The following is a 23,583-nucleotide window of genomic DNA, read 5'->3' as shown; positions in this document are numbered from 1 at the left end:
GACACTATATTCGCATCTCACTCTTGCATACTTGCACAGTGCAAGTGCGAGAAGCTCAAAGCTCAATGTTCTCAGTCTTCCTCCGGCTAGCGGCTAGCGCCGCTAGCGGCACTCGGCAGTAGCTCTTGAGCTTCCAACTAGAGTGGACCTATGCTTGTTCCGTGAGCGTTGCCCGATGGTTTTTTTTTAATGTTTTCAGCAAATAAATCTAAATTATTATAATTTTTTACTTCATTTATAATTAATTTAGGGGATTAGCTATGAACATCCGTGTTTTTCCGATTTAAAATAGCTAATTTTTTATTGTGTAGTGACTACTCAACACCGGGACGCGCGTTTTTATTTTAGCACCGGAAGAGAAAGGTTAATTTAGTCTAGCCTCCCACCAGTTTGGTGATCTAAGAACAACGTAACGCGATTACTGATCAAATAAAATAAAAGTTGAAAAGGCTAAACAGTTGTGGTTTTATTATATTTTTTAAAAAGTGACTAACTAGATACGTACTTAAACTAACTAACTAACTAACTAACTGTTAAGCCGCCTCTCCGCAGGAGAAGACAGAGATAATAGAACGCCACACCAATCTGTCTTTGAAAACCATCTTTGCCTCTTTCACATTCATGCATTTGCTCATACATACCTGCCAATTATTCCGACTCCTGACCTGACCACTTTTAAGTATTTGAATTACTTGACACGCCAAGTTTTCCTCGGTCTTTCTGAGCTTCTATTTCTAACTACATTCGCCTCATTTTTTTTACTGTTCTTTCTTCACATGCCCAAAGCATCTCAACACACTTTTCTTAACCTAACCTTGCCCACACTCTCCTTATCATTCATTGTTCACTTTGTGTAATACCACTATTTCATACTACTACTGCTACTACCATCATGTCGATTCCCCGCAGGGGTAGGCAAAAAAGATAGAACACCACACTCTTCTGTCCTGACATACACTCCTTGCCTCCTTCACATCCATACATCTAGTCATACATGCCCTCTGATTACGCAGACTTTTGACACCACACCACTTCATGGCTACCGATTTTGAAATAATTATTCCGTCAATGGAATAAAGTAGTATTTTTAAGTGGTATTACACAAAGCAAACAATGAACGATAAGGAGAGTGTTATATTACCATATCACAAAGTCAAAAATGCTTTTAATATACAAAATATAACCTCTCCACTTTTAAGTATTTCAAATACTAGATCATGCTAAGTTTTCCTCGGTCTTACTGACTTTTTATTTGAGTGGTCCACTTGAAAACCACGTTATGTTAAAAAATTAAGTTTTTTTTATAAAATGGTTCCAATCGGTAGACAATTAAAAATATTAACGTCCGTATTTAATATAATCTGCCAAAACTCGTGAAATTAAGAATAAAATAGAATAGAAAAATCAATACTCTTGCAGAACTTGCTATGCCAATCGACAGTTCACTTTTTAAAATCACTCAAAAAGCTCAAATCGGTAGAAGATTTACTATTCTACCGATCGCCACCATTGGCTAAAAAACTCCATTTTTTAACCTAGCATGGTTTGCAAGTACTCATTTCTGATATAAAATATAGAAGTACATTCGCTTCAGAAATTTGATTTATTGTTCTTTACTGATTCACACGTTTCAACCATCTCAACACACCTCAGACACGATCTAAGGCTTATTTTTCATCTTTTATTTTGAGAAATAAAAATGTCTAAGTCTTTTTAGTTAACTAGTTTCGGCAACAACCTGTTGCCCTCTTCAGGGTTTAATTTATGACTAAACATATATATAAAAAAGAATGAGTGGATAAAAAAACAAAGTCTTTTTATTTCTCAAAATAATATATCAATATGATCCACAAAGTTAATGCTTTCAATATTCAAAACATTATTTTTCATCTTTAACATCAAAAGTACTGCCTATTATTTGTAAATAGTCATTACTTTTGACCCGGCGTAGCTTGTTTAGATTTCTGTTTGAACACCGCATCCCAGCTTCCGGCCTGCACGCGGTTCAACTTGATCCCTTTCATCTCCAAAACCTTGTGGAACTCGCTTAAGGAACATTCCGGAAGGAGAGAGACGTATCTCTCAACGAAACTGTCCATCGGAGAGTTGGTATCGCTGTTCATCAGCGGCGCCATCACGAGCTTCAAAATCATTTCGGCGTTTGTCATGCTTTTAACGACGACCTTGACATATCGCGGTGGAGCAGGTCTCTTGACTTGAGAGCCGATGGAAGGCAGATCCATCAGGACTGTCTTCAGCATGTGCGTGTCTAACAAGAGCTGCTCTGAGCCTACCGTACTGATGGGCTTGCACTTGTATATATTCTGGATAAACTTCGGAATGAACGAGTTAGCAAACTCGACGCAAAACTGCGTGAAGTACTTTCGGGAGGATGACAAGTTGTCACGAAGAACCGGAACTGTCGTCTTCAGATGCGATATGATCTGCGTCACGTACGGACTCTGGTCTCCTACTGTTTCTATCGTCTGCCAGGAGAGTTTGGTCATCGCTAGCAGCGACGGCTCGCAAGCAATCTCCAAGTCTTGTACCAGTAGCTTTATGGAGTTCAAGATGATCTTGTGGAAGAGGTACTGCTCTTGCGATAGGTCGACCTTGTCAGCCAATCCCGGGGTGACTTTTTCTTTCAACTTCTGCTCCAAGTGTACGGTGGTCTCGAGGCAGTATTCGGCAGTTGTGATGATGCAGGTGATTCGAGCCAACTCCTGTTTTGTGAATCTGTAAAAATGATGAGATGTGGTCCTTTAATCTGTAAATATAAGACAGATTCCCGCAGGGGAAATATTCAACTAGCTACAACTTATGAGAGTCAAACAACTACAGTGGAACACCAGAAATCCAAAATCCCGGAAAAACCAAGCAAGATTTTGAAGAAAAACATTTAAAATGTGCCAGGTTTGTGGTCCCGTGGTTAGTGTCGCGGACTCTTAAGTCAGCATTTCTCGGTTCGAACCCACTCTACCACAATTTGATACCTATTTCTAACAATGAGCTGCTTAGGCTCACAGAAATAGTATGAAATTGAAATATTTGTATACATAATAAAGACATCTTTATATTTTTTTTAAAAACTGGTTGTTATATGTATATTTTTTTGGTTGGACTTTTCATTACTTGGTCAATATGGTCAGTATTTATGAATATGGGTGTGTTTTGGATATTCGAGCAATGATATCACCAATATATCATCAAACAATCACAATACTATTTTTTTGGATTCCCTCTGTTTTTGTGCTTCTAGAAGTCGTTTCCTGACTGCAAAAGTCACACATTTATTATTATAAAATTATTATATACAGGGTGGCACAAATATAAACAACCGCTTATTAATTATCGGAAGATTTTTGCAAATGGCGTCGTACAGTGGCGGTACTTCCCTAGAAGCCCAAAAGCCCGGCTTGCCTAACAACTCCAAATAAAAATGACTTAATCTGGACGAAATGATTAAAAATACATGATTAATGTATAACTGTTTTTAAATTATCACGCGCTTTTATGATTATTACACACTATGCATGCCATTATATGGTGATGGTACTTATTGGTGATGGTTGATATCTGAGGAAGATATTTTATTATAGTGAACATTTTCTTTATTTCAAGGTGATGGCTATACCTTACAAAAGTTATATGTATGCATATTTTTACAATGATTATAATACATGGTTTATATTTACAGTACTTTCTGGGTGCTTACTATACTGGGAATGATATGAGGTGAAGAAATTATAGGTACATCATGTATGATGTAATATATTAATATATTAACGAATGTGTAAAAAAACGGGTTTGCCTTACTGGTAAACCCTAGGCACGCCACTGGCGTCGTACGTCAATCATATTTGAAATTTGTGAACTAGACAGCTGCAGTATACAAATAAATTGATAAAACGGACACAAATGTATATCAACACTGGTGGCAGCCACTTATTCAGACTCAGAGAATTGACGTTTTTCTTTAATATACTTTTATCTACCATTAGCATTTTCATGTCATAATCCATATCTGTATAAGCGCCCTCGAGGTAGTATTTTACGAAAATGGCGCTATATAAATTTTCCAAAATTATTATTACTAACACATTGAGTGAAAAATTAGAAAAAAAACATCCTGGGGGTCGCAACTGTAAACAGACTGATAGAATTAATGAATGGGTAGAATTGGTGAATGTTACACGTGTGTAAAGTGATCACTTAAACCAGCCTATGACGGTCGTCAGACCCGTAAATGCCCAGACTTCCATATTCTTCTTCATCTTTGATGAGATGTTAAAAAATAATATGAAAATAACTCCTGTAATTGGAGATAATCCAGATTTTGTGAACAAGTATTTGGACACAATCAAAATGTTGTAAATAAATTGTCTGGTCAAATTATAAGCTTAATAATAGAAATGAAAATGGTGTTTTCTGCCGTTTCTCATGTGTGTGATTATAATCCAGGATTCGGACCTCACATACTAATATAAGAGTTTCTGCTTAGTAAAAAGCTTCTTTACATCTCACCAATAGATGTCTCTAGTGAAGTTCTAGTGATTCAAGAACAAAGTTTCTAAATTGGTTCATATATATAGAACTTCCAAGAATTTGAGTGGTGTGGTTGTCAATAATGGGTAGAATTGGTGAATGTTACACGTGTGTAAAGTGATCACTTAAACTAGCCTATGACGGTCGTCAGCCCCGTAAATGCCCAGACTTCCATATTCTTCTTCATCTTTGATGAGATGTTAAAAAATAATATGAAAATAACTCCTGTAATTGGAGATAATCCAGATTTTGTGAACAAGTATTTGGACACACTCAAAATGTTGTAAGTAAACAGACTGCATACAAATGTGAAGGTTGCGGTAATTTTTTTGAAACACAAAGCAATAAAAATGTATAATAAACAAAATGTATGACAAAAAAAAGCAATAGTCTGTCCAGGAGGCCACACAGAAAGTGCATACATTTACATTACATGGCAAACGTGAAGCGTATCTAATTCACACAACATAAAATCCAATCCATGATTGGAGTTATTACCTGACGCAGTCTCCTTCCCTGAGGAGTGACTGAAAGTTCTGCATGAACGTGGAAGCCGACAGGTCCTTGGTGATGGAATTAGCGGGAGTGGCAGAAGGCAGACCTCCCTGCAGAACACTGTTGGCGTAATTCCGGAGATACTTCTGGAAGATTGTTGTCAGACCTGTAACCGAAAAAAACTAATCAATAAAACAAGAACTCCCAAAAAAATTACTCCAAAAAGGGTCTCTGCTAGAAGCTTTCTCAATCCAACAAAGATAGCTCTTGTGATCTCATTTGTACAGCGTCATGAGGTTAATGACATATCGCTCACTCCTTTCAAGAACGTCATAAATCAAAAAACTTGCTTTTTCAGGAGAACGTTTTTAAAGTTTAAAAATATAACACAATGTACTAAAAATAAATATCAAGCCACTTATTGAACTTTTTACTGTGCAACAGATCTTTTTAGGTAAAACCTGAAGGTTTTAAAGGAAGGAAGTAAATTTCAAAAAATAATTAAAAAATACCTTTCCTTCAAAATGCAAAATAACACTTTCAGCCCTGAAGCGGGTAAATATTAAGTTAAAGATGTGCAGCTTTTGCTGGGATATAGTACATTTTCTGGGCATTCCGAAAACATGCACAACTAAAAATTGTCAATTTTTGATTTTTGACGTTCTTGAAAGGAATGAGCGATATGTAGGACATCTCAGAATAAATTAAGAAGAACATAGAAGTATGGGCATTTCTAGGGCTAGTGTATTGCATTACTCTAGGCAACTAGAAACTGCTTAAATGCGAATGCTTAGGTGGTCAGCTGGAGTGTCCCTTGGAGACAAAATCTAGAGTTCACGCATTCGTGGAAGCCTGGCTATAACAGGCATCAATAGTAAGGTAGAGGAAAAGCAATTGGGATGGTATGGGCACATAGGACGCAGAGAACCTGATCATATTGTGAACCAGGCAATCGCCATAGATCTTCCTCGAAAGACAACTAGAGGAAGACCAAAGAATTCATGGATGCTGCAGGAAGATAACATGATTCAAAGGCATGGCCTAGGTGATGTTGTCCATGATAGAAGGACCTACAGCCTGAGGACGAGGAGAGCTGACCCCAACAGTCTACAAAGACGATAAATCGGTATGGAGCCAGGAAGAAGAAGTAGTACATTGCGCGTATGCGCATACTGAGAAACATACCTAGCATGGGTTGCCCTGTGGTCAGCTGGGAGCACTGCACCATACACTTCTTGTAGAAGAGGAAGAGATCTGCACAGCTGGGAAGCACGCTGCTCTGCCCGCTGTCGCTTATTCCTGATGGAGCTTGCTTCGCGTCCTGAAAAATAACACTATTTTGGAACTACATATTAAGAATATGCGTGTGTTGGTGACACAACATCCCGCAATCGTGAATATACCCGCAAAGTCTGACAAGCGGCATTCTAGATTAGTTTCTCCTAGAAAACAGTCACTCACTTAGAGCTACCTCTTTAACCCTTATCCGCACCCAATGGTGCATAGGGCAGTGCATCGTGTTGACGCAGTGTTATCTTGATCATTACCTACACGAAGGCAAGGTGATCACTCCTGCACTTCAGGGACCAGTCCAGGGTAATATTGAATGAATATTACACTGTAAAATCACCAATATCATTTATAGATTTGGCGCTCAACTTGTAGAATTCCATTTTAATTTATATATGACGGTCGTCAGTCCCGTAAATACCCAGACTTCCATATTCTACTTCATCTTTGATGAGGTGTCAAAAAAAAAAAAAAAATTATAATATCTATAAACCTTGTCCGCCTCCATAGTGTAATGGTCAGCATGCTCGCCTACCGTTCTGGAGGTCCCGGGTTCGATTCCCAGGGGGGTTTAATAAATATAAATGATTTTTTCACTCTAATATTTATTCAATATTACACTGGACTGGTACCTGAAGTGGAAGGCTGATCACCTTTCCATCATGTGTAATCGATCGAGATAACACTGCGTTTATATGAAGCAGTGCCCTATGCACCATTGGGGTGCGGTAAGGGATTTATTTTATTATTATAAACCTTGTACATATAAGCAAGATAAATTATAAATGAAACTCCTACATAAAAATTAAAAATCCCAATTTACCTGCACGAATCTCTCCATCAACTCTGCTAGATTGGTATCCAAGCTCTCTATGTATAAATATAGATACGGTTCAAAGCAGCTTCCGATGAGACCTATGAAGGGTGACTTCTCAGTTGGAGTGGTCTGCGACACTCCATCCGGCAGATCTGGAAGGTCTTCCAGTTTCTCAACGGATCCCTGAAATATTAACAGGAAAATAACAGGGTTAACCGGTTAACCGGATCCACGCGGCTCGCATAACCGTATGTGTTTTAACAAAACATGCCCCATACGCGGCTGACATAAGCGTATGTGTTTTTACTTTGCTCCAAGTTTCGAACCTCAGTTCAACTTGGAGGGATTTTTTCATTTGGATAAAATAATACGTCAATCTTTGGCCTTATGACATCTGTTGAAATATCTGACTAATAATTTGTAAATCACAAGGATAAATAAAAGAACAGATCCCTGATTTTTCTTGCGGTCGATAATTAGTCCGCGCCATATTCATGCCCTATATCTGTCTCACTCTCGACGCTACGCATCGCCAGTGGGTAAGAGTGACACACGATGCGTGCTTTGATTTATTTATGTTACGATCTTATTTGTTTATATTACAATATATTTCAAGAATAATGTAACACAAGTGTATTATAGTACCAAAAAGGCACAATGAATCCCATTGAACGTTTTTGTTTAGGAAAACAAATTGTTTCTTAACTAAATACATAATAAAAGTAATCATTTAAAAAACGGCAAAATACCGCCGCGCACGGGCGTCTCTCAGGAACAAAGTCAACGTGGTTAAAAGGTTAACTGCCAAAAGCGTCTTAAGACGCATAATTTTCTGTGAATGGAGTGCCGCTCATACAAAAATTACGTCTTAAGACGCGCCGTTTTAAATGGGCTTTAACTAAAAAAATCAATTATTTAAAATGTACAAATATATTGAACGCATAGTGACATCTATTGAGAATATCTTTGCATACTTAGAACTGAAACAGAATTTGTTTTTACCACTTAAAACGTAAATTGAAGAGAGCTTTGTCGTCGGTCAACTAATGACGCTTGGGGTTGTCCAATAATCCCCGAGTTGCCGTCACTGCTGAATCTGATGACAGTGATTTTAGAGTCGATTCTGATGATTTTTAATTTTTAATTTTTTTAAATCATAGTTTGTGTGTGTTAATATTAAACTAACATAAACAATTACTTTTGACATATAATTTAGTTTTCATATCATTGCAACCTTGCACCATGAACAATTAATTTTATGATTATGGATAAATGACTGCACGACTGGCACGCTCTTCATTTATTTGGTAAGTTTTATAAATAAACGTTATTACACTTTCAATAACGATATGCTTAGAAGGTTTTATTTTTGTCGTAAAATTCGCGGCGTGCTGGGCACCGCCATACATGTACCTGCCGGCAATCAAAAGGTTAACCTTTTAACTTCGTTAACTTTGTTCCTGAGAGACGCCCGTACGCGGCAGTATTTTGCCGTTTTTTAAATGATTACTTTTATCATGTATTTAGTTAAGAAACAATTTATTTTTCTAAACAAAAACGTTCAATGGGATTCATTGTGCCTTTTTGGTACTCCATAATACACGTGTGTCACATTACTCTTGAAATATATCGTAATATAAACAAATAAGATCGTAACAAATAAATCAAAGCACGCTTCGTGTGTCACTCTTACCCACTGGCGATGCGTAGCATCGAGAGTGAGACAGATATAGGGGCATGATTATGGCGCGGACTAATTACCGACCTCAAGAAAAATCAGGGATCTGTTCTTTTATTTATCCTTGTGATGTTACAAATTATTATACAGATATTTCAACAGATGTCATAAGGCCAAGGATTGACGTATTATTTTATCCAAAGTTCCACACCGTGAAAAAATCCCTTCAAGTTGAACTGAGGTTCGAAACTTGGAGCAAAGTAAAAACACATACGCTTATGTCAGCCGCGTATGGGGCATGTTTTGTTAAATCACATACGGTTATGCGAGCCGCGTGGATCCCGTTAACAAGGATAGTTTTGACGGAGCCAAATTATTGCATATAAAACTGGATTGACAAGTAATTACCGTTTCATCATCGTCAGGGTTCTCGAATGGATTTGTGGTTTTTAGTTGATTGGTTGGCGTTTTTTCACCACTGCTAAATGCCTTGTTCGGTTGAGCCCCTTCTCTTAGCGTTATTCCTAGAAACGAGTAGTAATAAAGATAGACTTATATATTACAAGATTATTACAAGATGACATAAAAACAGATATTAGTATTACAAGATGACATAAAAACAGACCTATTTATTAGAATAAGGAGTAATAAAGGTAGACCTATTTATTACAACAAGGAGTAATAAAGGTAGACCTATTTATTACAACAAGGAGTAATAAAGGTAGACCTATTTATTACAACAAGGAGTAATAAAGGTAGACCTATTTATTACAACAAGGAGTAATAAAGATAGACCTATTTATTACAACAAGGAGTAATAAAGATAGACCTATTTACTACGATAAGAATCAATAAAGACAGACTTATTTTAAGAAGATTATTATTTTTATTTCACTCTTTCCAACCCTTATCCGCACCCCAATGGTGCATAGGGCACTGCATCATATAAACGCAGTGTTCTCTTGATCGTTTACACATGAAGGAAAGGTGATCAGCCCACCGCTTCAGGTACCAGTCCAGGGTAATATGGAATAAATATTAGGGTGAAAAAATCACTTATATTTATTTGACCCCCCTGGGAAACGAACCCGGGACCTCTAGAACGGTAGCCGAGCGTGCTGACCATTACACTACGGAGGAGGACAGTGATATTGCTTCAGCATTTTTCCCATCGTATGGGTAAAGATTGTTCAGCGCTGATGGTTAAAATACTCAAATAAGAAATCATACCAACCCGTAAATCTTTTATCCAACAATGTCTCAAAGTGGAATGTCTTCTGTATAGCGTACAACAGTAACTTGACATCAATTTCCTGTTTTCTGGCGGCCATCACTTTTGAAAGCTCCGACTTAGTCAACTAGAAACAAAACAATGTAATATTATATACAGTGACAAAAAGAAACGCACAGAAGCTCAAAAGCACACAGCGATCTATGGAAAGGTCTATGCTTAGAAAATTTGGAGCAATTGTGTTATTTTCACAAAACTAGACTTTTTCCACGGCACACACTTTGTGGAACAATGATATAGGGAATGTAGTTTAGTATAACTAACTAACTAACTAACTAACCATCACGCCGCTTCCCTGCAGGGGTAGGCAGAGAGAATAGAGCGCCACACCACTCTGTTCTTGCAAACATTCTTCGCCTCTTCCACGTTCATGCATCTCCTTATACATACCCGCCGATTGTTACGACTCCTAACCTGACCACTTTCAAGTATTTGGCATACCTGATCGTGCCATGTTTTTTTTGGTCTTCCTCTGCTTTTTTTCCCGCTAACATTCGCCTCATAAATTTGTTTTACCGTTCTTTCCTCACTCATTCGTCCATGTCCACATTCTACATGTCCAAACCATCTCAACACACCTTTCTTAATTTTATCGATAATGCTTATCTCAGCTTTGCATTCCTTCCTTATTTCACTATTCGTACATCTATCATACATCGTTTTGTCGCACATTCTTCTGAGAGATCGCATTTCGACTGCATTCAGTCTACTTTCATAGTATAACTACCTTCCCTATATCATTATTCGACACATTGTGGAACAATGAAATAGGGAATGTAGTAACAATGATAAAGGTAATTGGAAACCGACTGATATTCTCACCTTACAAAATTCTATTACAATCATCTCGGAGACCTCCCAGTCAGGAGGGAAGATGGTGCCAAGGGACTCTTCAAACTTGATGAGATGTCTCTTCACCCACGCGTAACGCTTGTCCACTTTATCTAACCACGCTGTATCTTGATTGGTCGAAAACAGATGCCCATATTCCTGAAAAAAGCACATGATACAAAAAAATATTCGAACTCTCGGGCTGTGTCGGGTTGTGGTCCCTTGGTTAGTGTCGCGGACTCTTGAGTCAGAGTTTCTCGGTTCGAACCCACTATACCACAATTTGATACCTATTTCTAATAATGAGCCGCTTAGGCTCACAGAAATAGTATGAAGTTGAAGTATTTTTGTAAAAAATCACAAATATTTCTCTTTTTTTATCTTCATTAAATAAAAATCATACTTTGTTTTTAACCACTATCATTTTTATTACTTCTATGGGGAAAATGGGGAACCTTGTTGTTTAAACATCGCAATGGGAGAAAGAGATTGAAAAAAAGGAAAATGGCTTTGTTTTGCTTGATGTTTTAAAGAATAATAATGAGTTAATATATCTTACTTGTAACTGCATACCGATGAACCATTTCAATAGATCTTGTTTGACTTTTGGATCTAAAGTGGACACAACCAGACATGCTTCTGCTAATGTCTTGTTAGGGACATAGTTTTTTGAAGAGGTAGCTAAAAGAAAAAAAAATGTTGTAGTGTGGTTGTAAATCATCATGGTGAGAGTTATGTGTATAAAGTAATCACATAACACATTGTTATCAGGCAGTTTGTTAATCAACAACACCCAATTCCCATCTGTACAATGTTTGCAGGCGTCTGTCGCGCTCTACCTAAAGTAAGCAAATACAACGCTCGCAAGTGTCTCCCGCTCTCTACCAACAGTATGGAAAAGGACCCTAATTATACTCTGGCAGTCTGCCGCCCGACCCTCAGTATACTAACCACAAGTAGCCGTAACACCCAGTTCCCATCTGTACAATGTTTGCAGGCGTCTCTCGCACTCTACCTAAAGAAAGCAAATAGAACGCTTATGAGCGTCTCCCGCTCTCTACCAACAGTATGGAAAAGGACCCTAATTATACTCTGGCTGTCTGCCGCCCGACCCTCAGTATACTAATCACAAGTAGCCGCAACACCCAATTCCCATCTGTACAATGTTTGCAGGCGTCTCTCGCGCTCTACCTAAAGTAAGCAAATAGAATGCTTGCAAGTGTCTCCCGCTCTCTACCAACAGTATGTAAAAGATACTTTATTTTTGACATCTCATCAAAGATGAAGAAGAATATGGAAGTCTGGAAATGTGTAAATAAATTATCTGGTCAAATTATAAGCTTAATAATAAAAATGAAAATGGTATTTTCTGGCGTTTCTCATGTGTGTGATTATAATCCAGGATTCGGATCTCACATACTAATATAAGAGTTTCTGCTTAGTAAAAAGCTTCTTTACATCTCACCAATAGATGTCTCTAGTGAAGTTCTAGTGATTCATGAACAAGGTTTCTAAATTGGTTCATATATATAGAACTTCCAAGAATTTGAGTAGTGCGGTTGTCAATAATGGGTAGAATTGGTGAATGTTACACGTGTGTAAAGTGATCACTTAAACCAGCCTATGACGGTCGTCAGCCCCGTAAATGCCCAGACTTCCATATTCTTCTTCATCTTTGATGAGATGTCAAAAAATAATATGAAAATAACTCCTGTAATTGGAGATAATCCAGATTTTGTGAACAAGTATTTGGACACACTCAAAATGTTGTAAAAAGATACTTTTATGTGTATCCTACAAACATTGTGTTAAACCAGCCTATGACAGCTCAAAAGCGCTATAAATACCCAGACTTCCATATTCTTCTACATCATGCAGTATTTTACGAAAATGACGCTATATAAATTATCCAAATTTATTATATGTGATGAATGAAAGAATGCAGTAAAAAAATTATATCAACCAGTGTAAAAATAAAACCTCAAATCTCAAACAAGTTAGCTAAATGCGCTAAACACTTAACTACAAAGACAACCAATAACAGAGTTTCTAGAGGGTATGCTTGGCTACAATAGTTAAGAGACTAGAAGGAATATGTATTTGATTACGCATTTTTATCCATTGCTGCGCGGTATGATGGATAATCCTGAAATTATCCGGAACATTGGTCTGTAAGTTCTCGAAAGTTAGCCAAGACAGCGTCGACATAGGTTGTTTCACATTCCCTATATACAGGACCAACCTGCCAATGGTTATGCCTGTAGGAAGAGCCACCGCTATGTTGAACATTATCACATTGGATATTGATCTGTTCCATGTGTCCGAAGGAGTTTTCCGAAGCGGGATTCTTTTACACCTTTAAATCTTCTTGCTTACTTTTAATATTTCTCTCTCTCTCTAACCCTTATCCGCACCCAATGGTGCATCGTATAGAAGCAGTGTTATCTTGATCGTTAAAATACATCAAGGAAAGGTGATCAGCCTTCCGCTTCAGGTACCAGTCCAGGGTCATATTAAATAAATATTAGACTTAAAAATCACTAATATTTATTTTGACCCTCTTGGGAATCGAACCCGGGACCTCCAGCTTGGTAGCCTAGCGTGCTGACCATTACACTACGGAGGCGGACGCATTTAATATTGTTTTTTATGTAACTATATATTTTTTTTGTTGGTGAATAAAATTGAATTGAATAAAAATCAAATCCCTAACCTGTAAACGAGTCCTTAAAATCCGCCATGATCTGCGTTCCGAGTTCATTTCTGATCTGCGACACTTGATCATTCAGATCCTTGATTTGCTTAATGTCCGTGTATCTTTCAAAGTGTCGTATAACCTCCAAAATGGCCTGTAGAGGGAGCAAAATCTCTTTATACAAGCGCTTTTGAGTGAGCGTTTTAAGAGACTCGATGCCTCCAACCAACATGTGCAAATGATTCAGTGTAGTAATGGCCGCAGTCAGGTTGCATTTGGCGCAGTCCAGCTGTTTTATTTCGCTTGTTATTTCTCGCACCATATCCTCGCTTTTCTCCGCCTTTTTATTAATATCCCGCACTTGGATCGCGAGCTCTTTAATCACCTTATGAGCCTCTTCTAAAGCCTTTTGTCCGTCCTGTCGCGAGACGTTTTGCCCTCGCACCAACGTCTCTATTTCATCGTCGATCGTGCTAATTTTATACTCCATCTTGGAAATGACACTGTCTATATTTGATAAACTCTGCTCCGTTGGAAATAATGAGTTTATATAGTTAATTGTGTTGAAATCTGGATTATCTAGTTGATCGGTGTTCGGAAGAACTTGTTCGATGACACTTAAAACCGAGTCCGGAAATTGAATTTGCAACGTCCCGTTTGAGTCTTTGTCGTCGATGACTTCGGAGGGATCCATTTTGAGTTTATTTCATTAATGATTTCAAAATAAACACACTTTTTTTCAAAATGAAATAGGAAAACACAACGACACAGCCGAACACAACATAGGTTAATTTTGACAGCTTCTGTCAGTTGATGGAAATTTTATACGTCAACGAATTTGTTCATAAATGCCTACCTTATTGGTGTTCGAGAATTGTACACAAAAAATACCCACTCCATATAAAAATGATTTTCTAGTTGGAAGAATATCATGTTTGCGAGTGTTTTTGCCTAGAATTTTCACTCATGAATTACATGAAATTATAGTAACTTTAAACATAAAGAGTAAATCCATTCACAAGTATAAACCTAACACAAACTAACCATCACCCCGCTTCACCGCAGGGATAGGAAGAGAAAATAGAAAGCTACTAGACTACTGTCTTTGCACACAATCTTCTCCTTTTCCACATTCATACATCTTCTTATACATACACATCGATTATTCCGACTTCTCACATGACCACTTTCAAGTATGTGAAATACTTGATCATGCCAAGCTTTCATTGGTTTTTCTTTTTTTCTTATTTTATATTTAAAATAAATAATGGATATGTGTATTTATTTTAAACAGTTAAGTTAGAAACTAACAAACTATCACGGAAATTAATATAAGTAGTTGAAGAACACATTTTTTCTACCGAAATAAAATTTTTGTTTTAGTATTCTTTCATTAGGCATTGATAATGTTTTAGTACCCTGAAATTCTGTCTTTTTATCTTACTTTACAAAAGACGATATCTTCAATAATTTATTTATCATAGTATCTTCCTAGAATCCAAAAGGAATTAACAATGATGTAAGCCTGTGGATCATGTTTTAGCATAATGAGTATATTTTCTATTCCGATTTTTTTGCTATTTAAAATAATAAAAAAAATTATTATCTACCGAACGAAGGGCCTCGTTAGTTTATTTTAGTGGAATACGGTTTTTTTAAGGAATAATATTCGAACAGGCAAGGCTATTTCAATCTGACGTTTCTCTCCAAAAGTATTAGCTATGGCGAGATTTAGATCTATTTTGTATCCGATTCCATTGATTCGTCAAGATGATTCAGTTGTTGAACATTTTGATGATACATTCTCCGAAATTTATATGTAGAATATTTAAAAAAATCGGACTCACTTTTTATTCGTATCATTTTTTGTATTGTCAAAATCTTTATCACTTATGGTGGTTATCTCATCAATTCTATTTTTAATTTTTTTCCACTACATAAAAAATGTGATGAATTTGTTAGGTAGGTATTCAAAGTGTACTCATTGTACATGTGTGTTTTATATGCATGATAAAATGCATAGGTGAGGAGGAAATAATAATATTAAGAAACTTTTAAATACTGACGTATTCCCGCTAGTAATTTTATTATTTCTGTCTATCATTCCATGCCGAGAAACGTTTTTTTTTCTTCATTTTATTCATCCTGCTCTGGTTGTCACACATTGCTGAAAAACATTACAAACAACAGTGAAAAAAGTATAAACCACAACCCGAATCAAAAGTCCGGAGGGCATATTTGACTAGTTGCATGAAAGTTGATGAAGTAAGTATTGTTTGTATGTCGGATGCGTGTGGTGTTCCATCCCCTTTTCTTACCCCTAGATATTTGGTGTGATGATAATTATAATTGATTAAATAGAAATGTCTTCCTATCAAAATAATTCAAGCTAGACAGAACTTCTGACCCGCAGAATGGAAAAGGTAATGTGAAATAAACCCGTTCATATTAACATGAATGACCCGGATCGTTCGTTTATTTTTACCCGGTTCAGAGACCGGCTCTTTCGCTACATATTGTGCATGTTTCAGTTTTTTCCGTCGGTCGCGGGGTTCGAGCGCGTGTTTTGCGGGCGAAAAAATGTGAAAGACAATTGTTTATTTTCAGTTTTCTTTTATAAATTCTGTGTGATATTGTTCAAAATGACGCGGCTCACCGAAGAGATGGTCGTGGCCCGCTCGAAACAGTCGGATTTGGGTTCGATCAAGAAATTAAACTGCTGGTGAGTAATCCGCGACAGACGGAAGTGTTTTTTTAACATTTTTAAAATTACACAAAGCTATCATTTCATTGTTTTCCGCACCGTTATGGCTGTAGATAATTGGCCTGACAGTCGGATAGACGGACTGTTGTCTGAGGAATCTACGAAATATTGTTTTAAAGTAGATGCACGTCAATTTTCGGATGAAATTTATGCATATTTATTCGGTTATCGTTGCCTTTTTCGTCGATGAACCTTGAATATCTGCATTCCAGTATTTGTAACGATAGCTCCAGATAGATATAACGTAAGTTTGTCTTTGTTTTGTTATGATCATTACAATAAATGTATGTTTATTTCTTATTTACAAATAAACGTAAATACCCACGTGAATTTCAAAATATTTTTGACGTTGCGTTGAGTAACTTACCCCATATTCGTACAAAAGTAGCCTCAACTCTTTATTACATTTTTTTTCATTTGAAAAGATAATATCGCTCACTCCTTTCAAGAACGTCATAAATCAAAAAACTTGATTTTTCAGGAGAACGTTTTTAAAGTTTAAAAATAAAACACAACGTATTAAAAATAAATATCAAGCCAGTTATTGAACTTTTTAGTGTGTAACATATCTTTTTAGGTAAAGCCTGAAGGTTTTTTCTCCATTTGAAAAATATTTAGGATATTTAAAAAAAATATTAAATAATACCTTTTCTTAAAAATGAAAAAACAACATTTTCTGTCCTGTAGCGGGTAAATATTAAGTTAAAAATATGCCTCTTTTGCTGGGATATAGTGCATTATCAGGGCATTCCGAAAACATGCACAACTGAAAAGTGACGATTTTTGATTTATGACGTTCTTGAAAGGAGTGAGCGATATCTGTCTTATAAAAAATGTACGTACTCATTAAAGATTCATTAAAAGATTCGTTAAATCCATTAAAGATTCAATTTTCATATTCTCGGATTAAGGAAGAAATAAAATGAGATTTTTTCATGTAGCTAATAGATTATTCTTGACGTCTCAACATAGATGAAGAAGAATATGGAAGTCCGGGCATTTACGGGGCTTACGACCGTCACAGGCTAGTTTAAGTGATCACTTTACAAACGTGTAACATTCACCAATTCTACCCATGATTGACAGCTACTCAAATTCTTGGAACTTACATATATATTTATTGTTCGAATTCGAAACACAGTGCTTGAATTGGTAGAATTTCACTAGATACATCTATGGTGAGATGAAAGAAGCTTTTTATTTAGCATAAACTGTTTCATTTGTATTTGTAACCAGTATTTCGACACATTCAAAATGTTCTAAATAGATATTTATATTAAAAAAATATATATACCTACGTACTTATATAATAAAAAGTATATTTTTGACATTTCGTTTACTCCTTTCAAGAACGTCATAAATAAAAAAAAACTTGATTTTTCAGGAGAACGTTTTTAAAAGTTAAAAAATATAATACTATGTATTAAAAATAAATATCAAGCCACTTATTGAACTTTTTACTGTGCAACAGATCTTTTTAGGTAAAACCTGAAGGTTTTTTCTCCATTTGAAATATATTTTGTATATTTAAAAAAAGAATTAAACAATACCTTTTCTTCAAAATGCAAAAACAACACTTTCTGCCCTGTAGCGGGTAAATATTAAGTTTAAAATATGGCTCTTTTGCAGGGATATAGTACATTTTCTGGGCATACCGAAAACATAGACAACTGAAAATTGACGATTTTTTGTTTATGGCGTTCTTGAAAGGAGTGAGGGATTTGTGTAGAGTGAGTCATTCGTTATTCGTAGAAAAGTAACGTTAATTTTATTACGTTCTTTATTTTATCAAGTTTTCATTTTAAAACACGTCATTACGCTTGAAAATACTTTATTTATATGGTCTCGTATTTTGAAGTGATATTTTTTTTATTTCTATGTAAACATTATGGTACAAATGCTGCAGACACATAACGAAAATTGAATCAGGTATCACCCAAAATTGGGTGCTTTGCCAAAAATAAACAAAAAAAAAATAACGAAAATTGAAGTACAGGGTGGCAAATTAATCATCCAATTTAGTTTTGAATAACTATTTTACTAAATAAAATTTAAAAAAAACTGACTACCTAACCATCACGCCGCTTCTACGCAGGGGTAAGCAGAGAGAATAGAGCGCCACACCACTCTGCCCTTGCAAACATTCTTTGCCTCTTCCACGTTCATGCATCTCCTCATACATACGTGCCAATTGTTTCGACTCCTAACCTGACCACTTTCAAGTATTAGCTAACTAACTAACCATCATAGTGCTTCGCCACAGGGATAGGCAGGAGAGTATATATGTTATATGTTTTATTTAAAAAATATATATATTTTCGTTTTTATAGTAAACATTGTTACGACTCCTAACCTGACCACTTTCAAGTATTTGGCATACCTGATCGTGCCATGTTTTTGTCGGTCTTCTTTTCCCAATAACATTCGCCTCATAAATTTGTTTTACCGTTCTTTCCTCACTCATTCGTTCTACATGTCCAAACCATCTCAACACACCTTTCTTAATTTTATCGATAGTGCTTATCTCAGCTTTGCATTCCTTCCTTATTTCACTATTCGCACAAAAAAAATATATAGTAAAAAAAATAAAATAAATATAGAAAAAAAAATATAGTAAATAAATATATAGTGTTTTAAAATATTGGTACGGGAACATAGGCTATACTGATATTTCAAATATTAATAACACTGGTACAAGCAGGTTTGACTATCAAACCGGTTGTCAATTTATTATATAGTAGGTAGTGATTTTGACCAACCTGAATTAATTCAAGTAATTTCATATATTCATTTTATAATAATTTTAGCTGGACAAAAATATCTGTAAAATCGAAGCGTTGAGAAAAAAAATTGTTTCAATTAATCTGTTTGATACTGTATTATAAAAATAAAAAAAAAAAACAAATTTATGAGGCGAATGTTATTGGGAAAAGAAGCAGAGGAAGACCGAGAAAAACATATCAAAACGTAAACATTACCTATTATTATTGTCTTTATATAGATAATACATTAAACGAACCAATTTCGATGAAAACTCCCTCTGAATGACAAATAATACGTGACGTCATATCCCTATCGGGCAGGGGTTGTCAAACTTAAAAAAGATGCCATCGAAAATATTTTATTTTTTATAAAAAAAAAGTGAAAAAAAGAGCAGAGGAAGACCGAGAAAAATATGGCACGATCAGGTATGCCAAATACTTGAAAGTGGTCAGGTTAGGAGTCGTAACAATCGGTGGGTATGTATGAGAAGATTCATGAACGTGGAAGAGGCGAAGAATGTTTGCAAGGACAGAGTGGTGTGGCGCTCTATTCTCTCTGCCTATCCCTGCGGGGAAGCGGCGTGATGGTTGGTTAGTTAGTTAGTTTTAGTCTATAATATTTTTGTCCGCCTCCGTAGTGTAATGGTCAGCACGCTTGGCTACCGTTCTGGAGGTCCCGGGTTCGATTCCCAGGGGGGTCAAATAAATATAAGTGATTTTTTCACTGTAATATTTATTCAATATTACACTGGACTGGTACCTGAAACGGAGGGCTGATCACCTTTCCTTCATGTGTAAACGATCAAGATAACACTGCGTTTCTCTGAAGCAGTGCCCTATGCACCATTGGGGTGCGGGTAAGGGTTTTCGTTGTATTGTATTGTAAATTTGTATTGTAGTTTTTTTTATTATATTATGTTATTTTTGTATATATTCTGTTGGTTTCTGTTTTCCAATAATAAAAAAATAAAAATTCATACGATTTTTTTTAAATAAACTATTTCTCATATTATTATAGGGTTTTTTTTTATAAGACGTCAGTATTGTGAAAACATTCTAAAACGGAAGTGTTCCGCTTACGAACGCGCATTTTTCTCCTTTATTTACTATCCGTTTACAAAACCGCTATCGGAATATATTTAGTCGATATGGCAAATATCCGTTTGTACGAAATGCGTTCCGGTATCGTACTTCAAACACAACTGTTTATTGTCTTCGATAAGAAGCCGCTCGGCAATCATAACAGTACTCACTTTCACTAGCGGCGGGATCACAGATGGGCGATGCTCCTTATCGGCGTGGTCAAGTCGTAAAATTGGCGCGTTTTCTCAACCGCGCGGTAACCATAGCAAATGTTATCCTCGTCGTGTGGCAGGGTAAAGAATGAACATAAATGTTTAAACATGTTACATACATAACGCTCACTCCTTTCAAGAACGTCAAAAATCAAAAATCGTCAATTTTCAGTTGTGCATGTTTTCGGAATGCCCAGAAAATGTACTATATCTCAGCAAAAAAATCATATTTTTAACTTAATATTTACCAGTTACAGGGCAGAATGTGTTGTTTTTGCATTTTGAAGAAAAGATATTGTTTAATTATTTTTTTTTAATACACTAAATATTTTTCAAATGGAGAAAAAACCTTCAGGTTTTACCTTAAAAGATCTGTTGCACAGTAAAAAGTTCAATAAGTGGCTTGATATTTATTTTCAATACATTGTATTATGTTTTTAAACATTAAAAACGTTCTCCTGAAAAATCAAGTTTTTTGATTTATGACGTTCTTGAAAGGAGTGAGCGATAAGTCACATATATAATATTCCCGATGAGTAATTTCCGGGATTAAGACTAAAAAACTTATCCATTTTTAATTAATGTTTTACTTAGTAAATACCACTATTTCTTAAATTCTACTGTGACACGTGTTTCGATGCATTCCGCATCATTTTCAAACACCGTATGTGAAGCTAATTCTAAATTTTAGAGTTGGGTCCTTGGGACGTTGAAGGTTGAAGAGGGGGTAGTAGGTGTGTCTTATTTTTATATATTAATTTAATTTTTATTTTTTATTTGTATTTCTTATTTGGATCTGACTCGGGAGGATGCAAGGGAGCTGGCAGCCGACAGAAAAGCCTGGAGACAGTTTGTGGACTCCATATGCTCCACCTAGGGAGCGGATATGGTTATTATTATTATTTCTTATAACTGGGAACGTAGACAAGAATTCGCTAACCATTTAATAGATAATGATCACAAATTTAACCACAATAACGTAGAAATCCTAGATACGAAAAGCCATAAACTGCAACATTTTGAAACAATAGAAATTCATAAAAATAAAAATAACAATAAACCCATAATTAACAATATGACAATGACTAAAGCCTCTCCCCTTTTGTCTATTTGATAAAAAATTAAAATAAAAAATTAAAATTAAATTAATTAATAAAAATAAAACATCTACTACCCCCTCTTCGACCTTCAACGTCCCAAGGACCCAACTCTAAAATTTATAAGGTAATGGTTAAAAAAGTTCCCCGACCGCTGCCCTAAAACGATCCCTCCGATAACGCCTTATTTTTTTTTTTCAATTTATTCAACAACAAAAAAATAATATATACAAAACAAACAATATTCAAGGCGTATATATTAAAAGTAAGCAAGAAGACTTAAAGGTGTAGAAGAATCCCGCTTCGGAGAACAGATCAATATCCAATGTGATATATTTTTTTTTATCTGAGCCCACCATCCACCCGCAGCAGTTATAGAGTCCTGAGGGACTCTCTGTCAGCTGCACATAGAGGAAAATCTTCAAAATATTTCTGAAGCAATAAATATTGCTTTATTCAATTAATGAGGGGGGAGGAGGATGTACGGACAGAGGCCGACACTTCGTCCCCACCCCTCGGGATCCCCTCATTACCTCTTTTACTTTTAATAAAATAAAAACAATAAGAAAACAACAACAAAAAAATAACAATGTTTCCAAAAATAAAAAACAAAATACAATTAAAGACGAACACAAACAATGGCTTAAAGACTAAAGTAATAGAGAACTAGTAACTAATATTTTTTGAAAAAACACTGTTATTTACATTAAGAGAAGAAAAAAAAAACATTAATAAAGAAGGACTTCCTGGGTGAACAAAGGCAGAGGATATGTGATATTGTTCAACTTAGCGGTAGCTCTTCCTACAGGCATAACCATCGGCAGGTTGGTCCTGTATATAGGAATGGGAAACAATCTATGTCGACGCTGTCTTAGCTAACTATCGGAAACATACAGACCAATGTTCTGGATAATTTCAGGATTATTGATCATACCGCGCAACAGTTATATGTTATAGGGGATTTATTTTGAACATAATAATGATAATGTATGCAATTTTTATTACGCTTCTACGCGACCTTGGCGAGGTAAAATTAATTTCCCCGCGTTTGTGCGTTTTATTATTATTATTATTATTATTATTGACGAAAACACTGTTGAATAATTCACGGATGCGTTGCGTCGGCGTTGAATTGCAGAAAAGAGTTGTTCACTGCATGAATTAACATGAATTCAACGCGGAGTGAATTCATTTTCTCCAGTTTTGTCCGTTGGCGAAATTAGAGAACCTTCACTTTTGTGACCACAGTGCGTAAAGTTTATTAATGGTTGAATTTAAAATTGCCTTTTTCATTTTCAATTTCTACCCACGCACATACGTCGTTTTTCCGCATTGTCGTGCTCGCGAGAAATTATTTTTATTTTTATTTATTTCTTAAGTTAGCTTATATTACAACTAATATAAACTATTATTTACACTTAATTTAAATAATATATGTTTATACATATCTTTACAGTAAACAAAAAATTAATTTTTAAATTCTTTCAGACTCTTTTCATTCTTCATACATTCAGGCATCTCATCATACATTTTCAAACCCTAAATTAAAGCTATTTATTTTTTAATTTATATTTGAAGCACTTTGTGATTTTTTATTTTACAATTAAAATGTAACTTCGTATATTTTTTTTGACATCTCATAAGATGAAGAAGAAAATGGAATTTCATTATATTTATATATATATATATATATATATATATATATATATATATATATATATATATATATATATATAATATATATATATATATATATATATATATATATATATATATATTTATATATATTTATATATATATATATATATATATATATATAATATATATATATATATATATATATATATATATATATATATATATATATATATATATATATATATATATATATATATATAAATATATATATATATATATATATATATATATATATATATATATATATATATATATATATATATATATATATATATATATATATATATACAATATATATATATATATATATATATATTTATATATA

The 23,583-nt window shown here is 35.1% G+C and overlaps 1 protein-coding gene across 1 annotated transcript; it reads right to left on the bottom strand.

The window, feature by feature from the left end:
• Window positions 1–1,797: 1,797 nt before the first annotated feature.
• On the bottom strand, window positions 1,798–14,444 carry LOC148302711 (vacuolar protein sorting-associated protein 53 homolog). Its single transcript, XM_088271143.1, has 9 exons — window positions 13,661–14,444; window positions 11,507–11,628; window positions 10,939–11,106; window positions 10,060–10,183; window positions 9,234–9,349; window positions 7,154–7,330; window positions 6,226–6,361; window positions 5,044–5,206; window positions 1,798–2,736 (listed from the first exon to the last, which is right to left on the bottom strand). Exons 1-9 carry the CDS (start codon window positions 14,334–14,336, stop codon window positions 1,932–1,934), a joined length of 2,487 nt encoding a protein of 828 aa, XP_088127269.1. The 5' UTR covers window positions 14,337–14,444; the 3' UTR covers window positions 1,798–1,931.
• Between the last annotated feature and the right edge of the window lie 9,139 nt (window positions 14,445–23,583).

The sequence above is a fragment of the Brachycentrus maculatus genome, unplaced genomic scaffold, assembly GCF_059751285.1.
Source record: "Brachycentrus maculatus isolate JH-2025_06_01 unplaced genomic scaffold, ASM5975128v1 h1tg000420l, whole genome shotgun sequence".
NCBI lineage: Eukaryota > Metazoa > Arthropoda > Insecta > Trichoptera > Brachycentridae > Brachycentrus > Brachycentrus maculatus.
The sequence above is the reverse complement of the archived record's forward strand: the minus strand, read 5'-3'. Positions and strand labels throughout refer to the sequence as shown.

Coding starts and splice junctions, on each gene's coding strand:
- LOC148302711 (XM_088271143.1), bottom strand. CDS start 14,336: ATGGATCCCTCCGAAGTCATCGACGACAAAGACTCAAACGGGACGTTG. Junction 11,629..13,660: donor TTTTAAGGACTCGTTTACAG/GTTAGGGATTTG, acceptor TTTTTCTTTTAG/CTACCTCTTCAAAAAACTAT. Junction 6,362..7,153: donor TGATGGAGAGATTCGTGCAG/GTAAATTGGGAT, acceptor GTTATTTTTCAG/GACGCGAAGCAAGCTCCATC.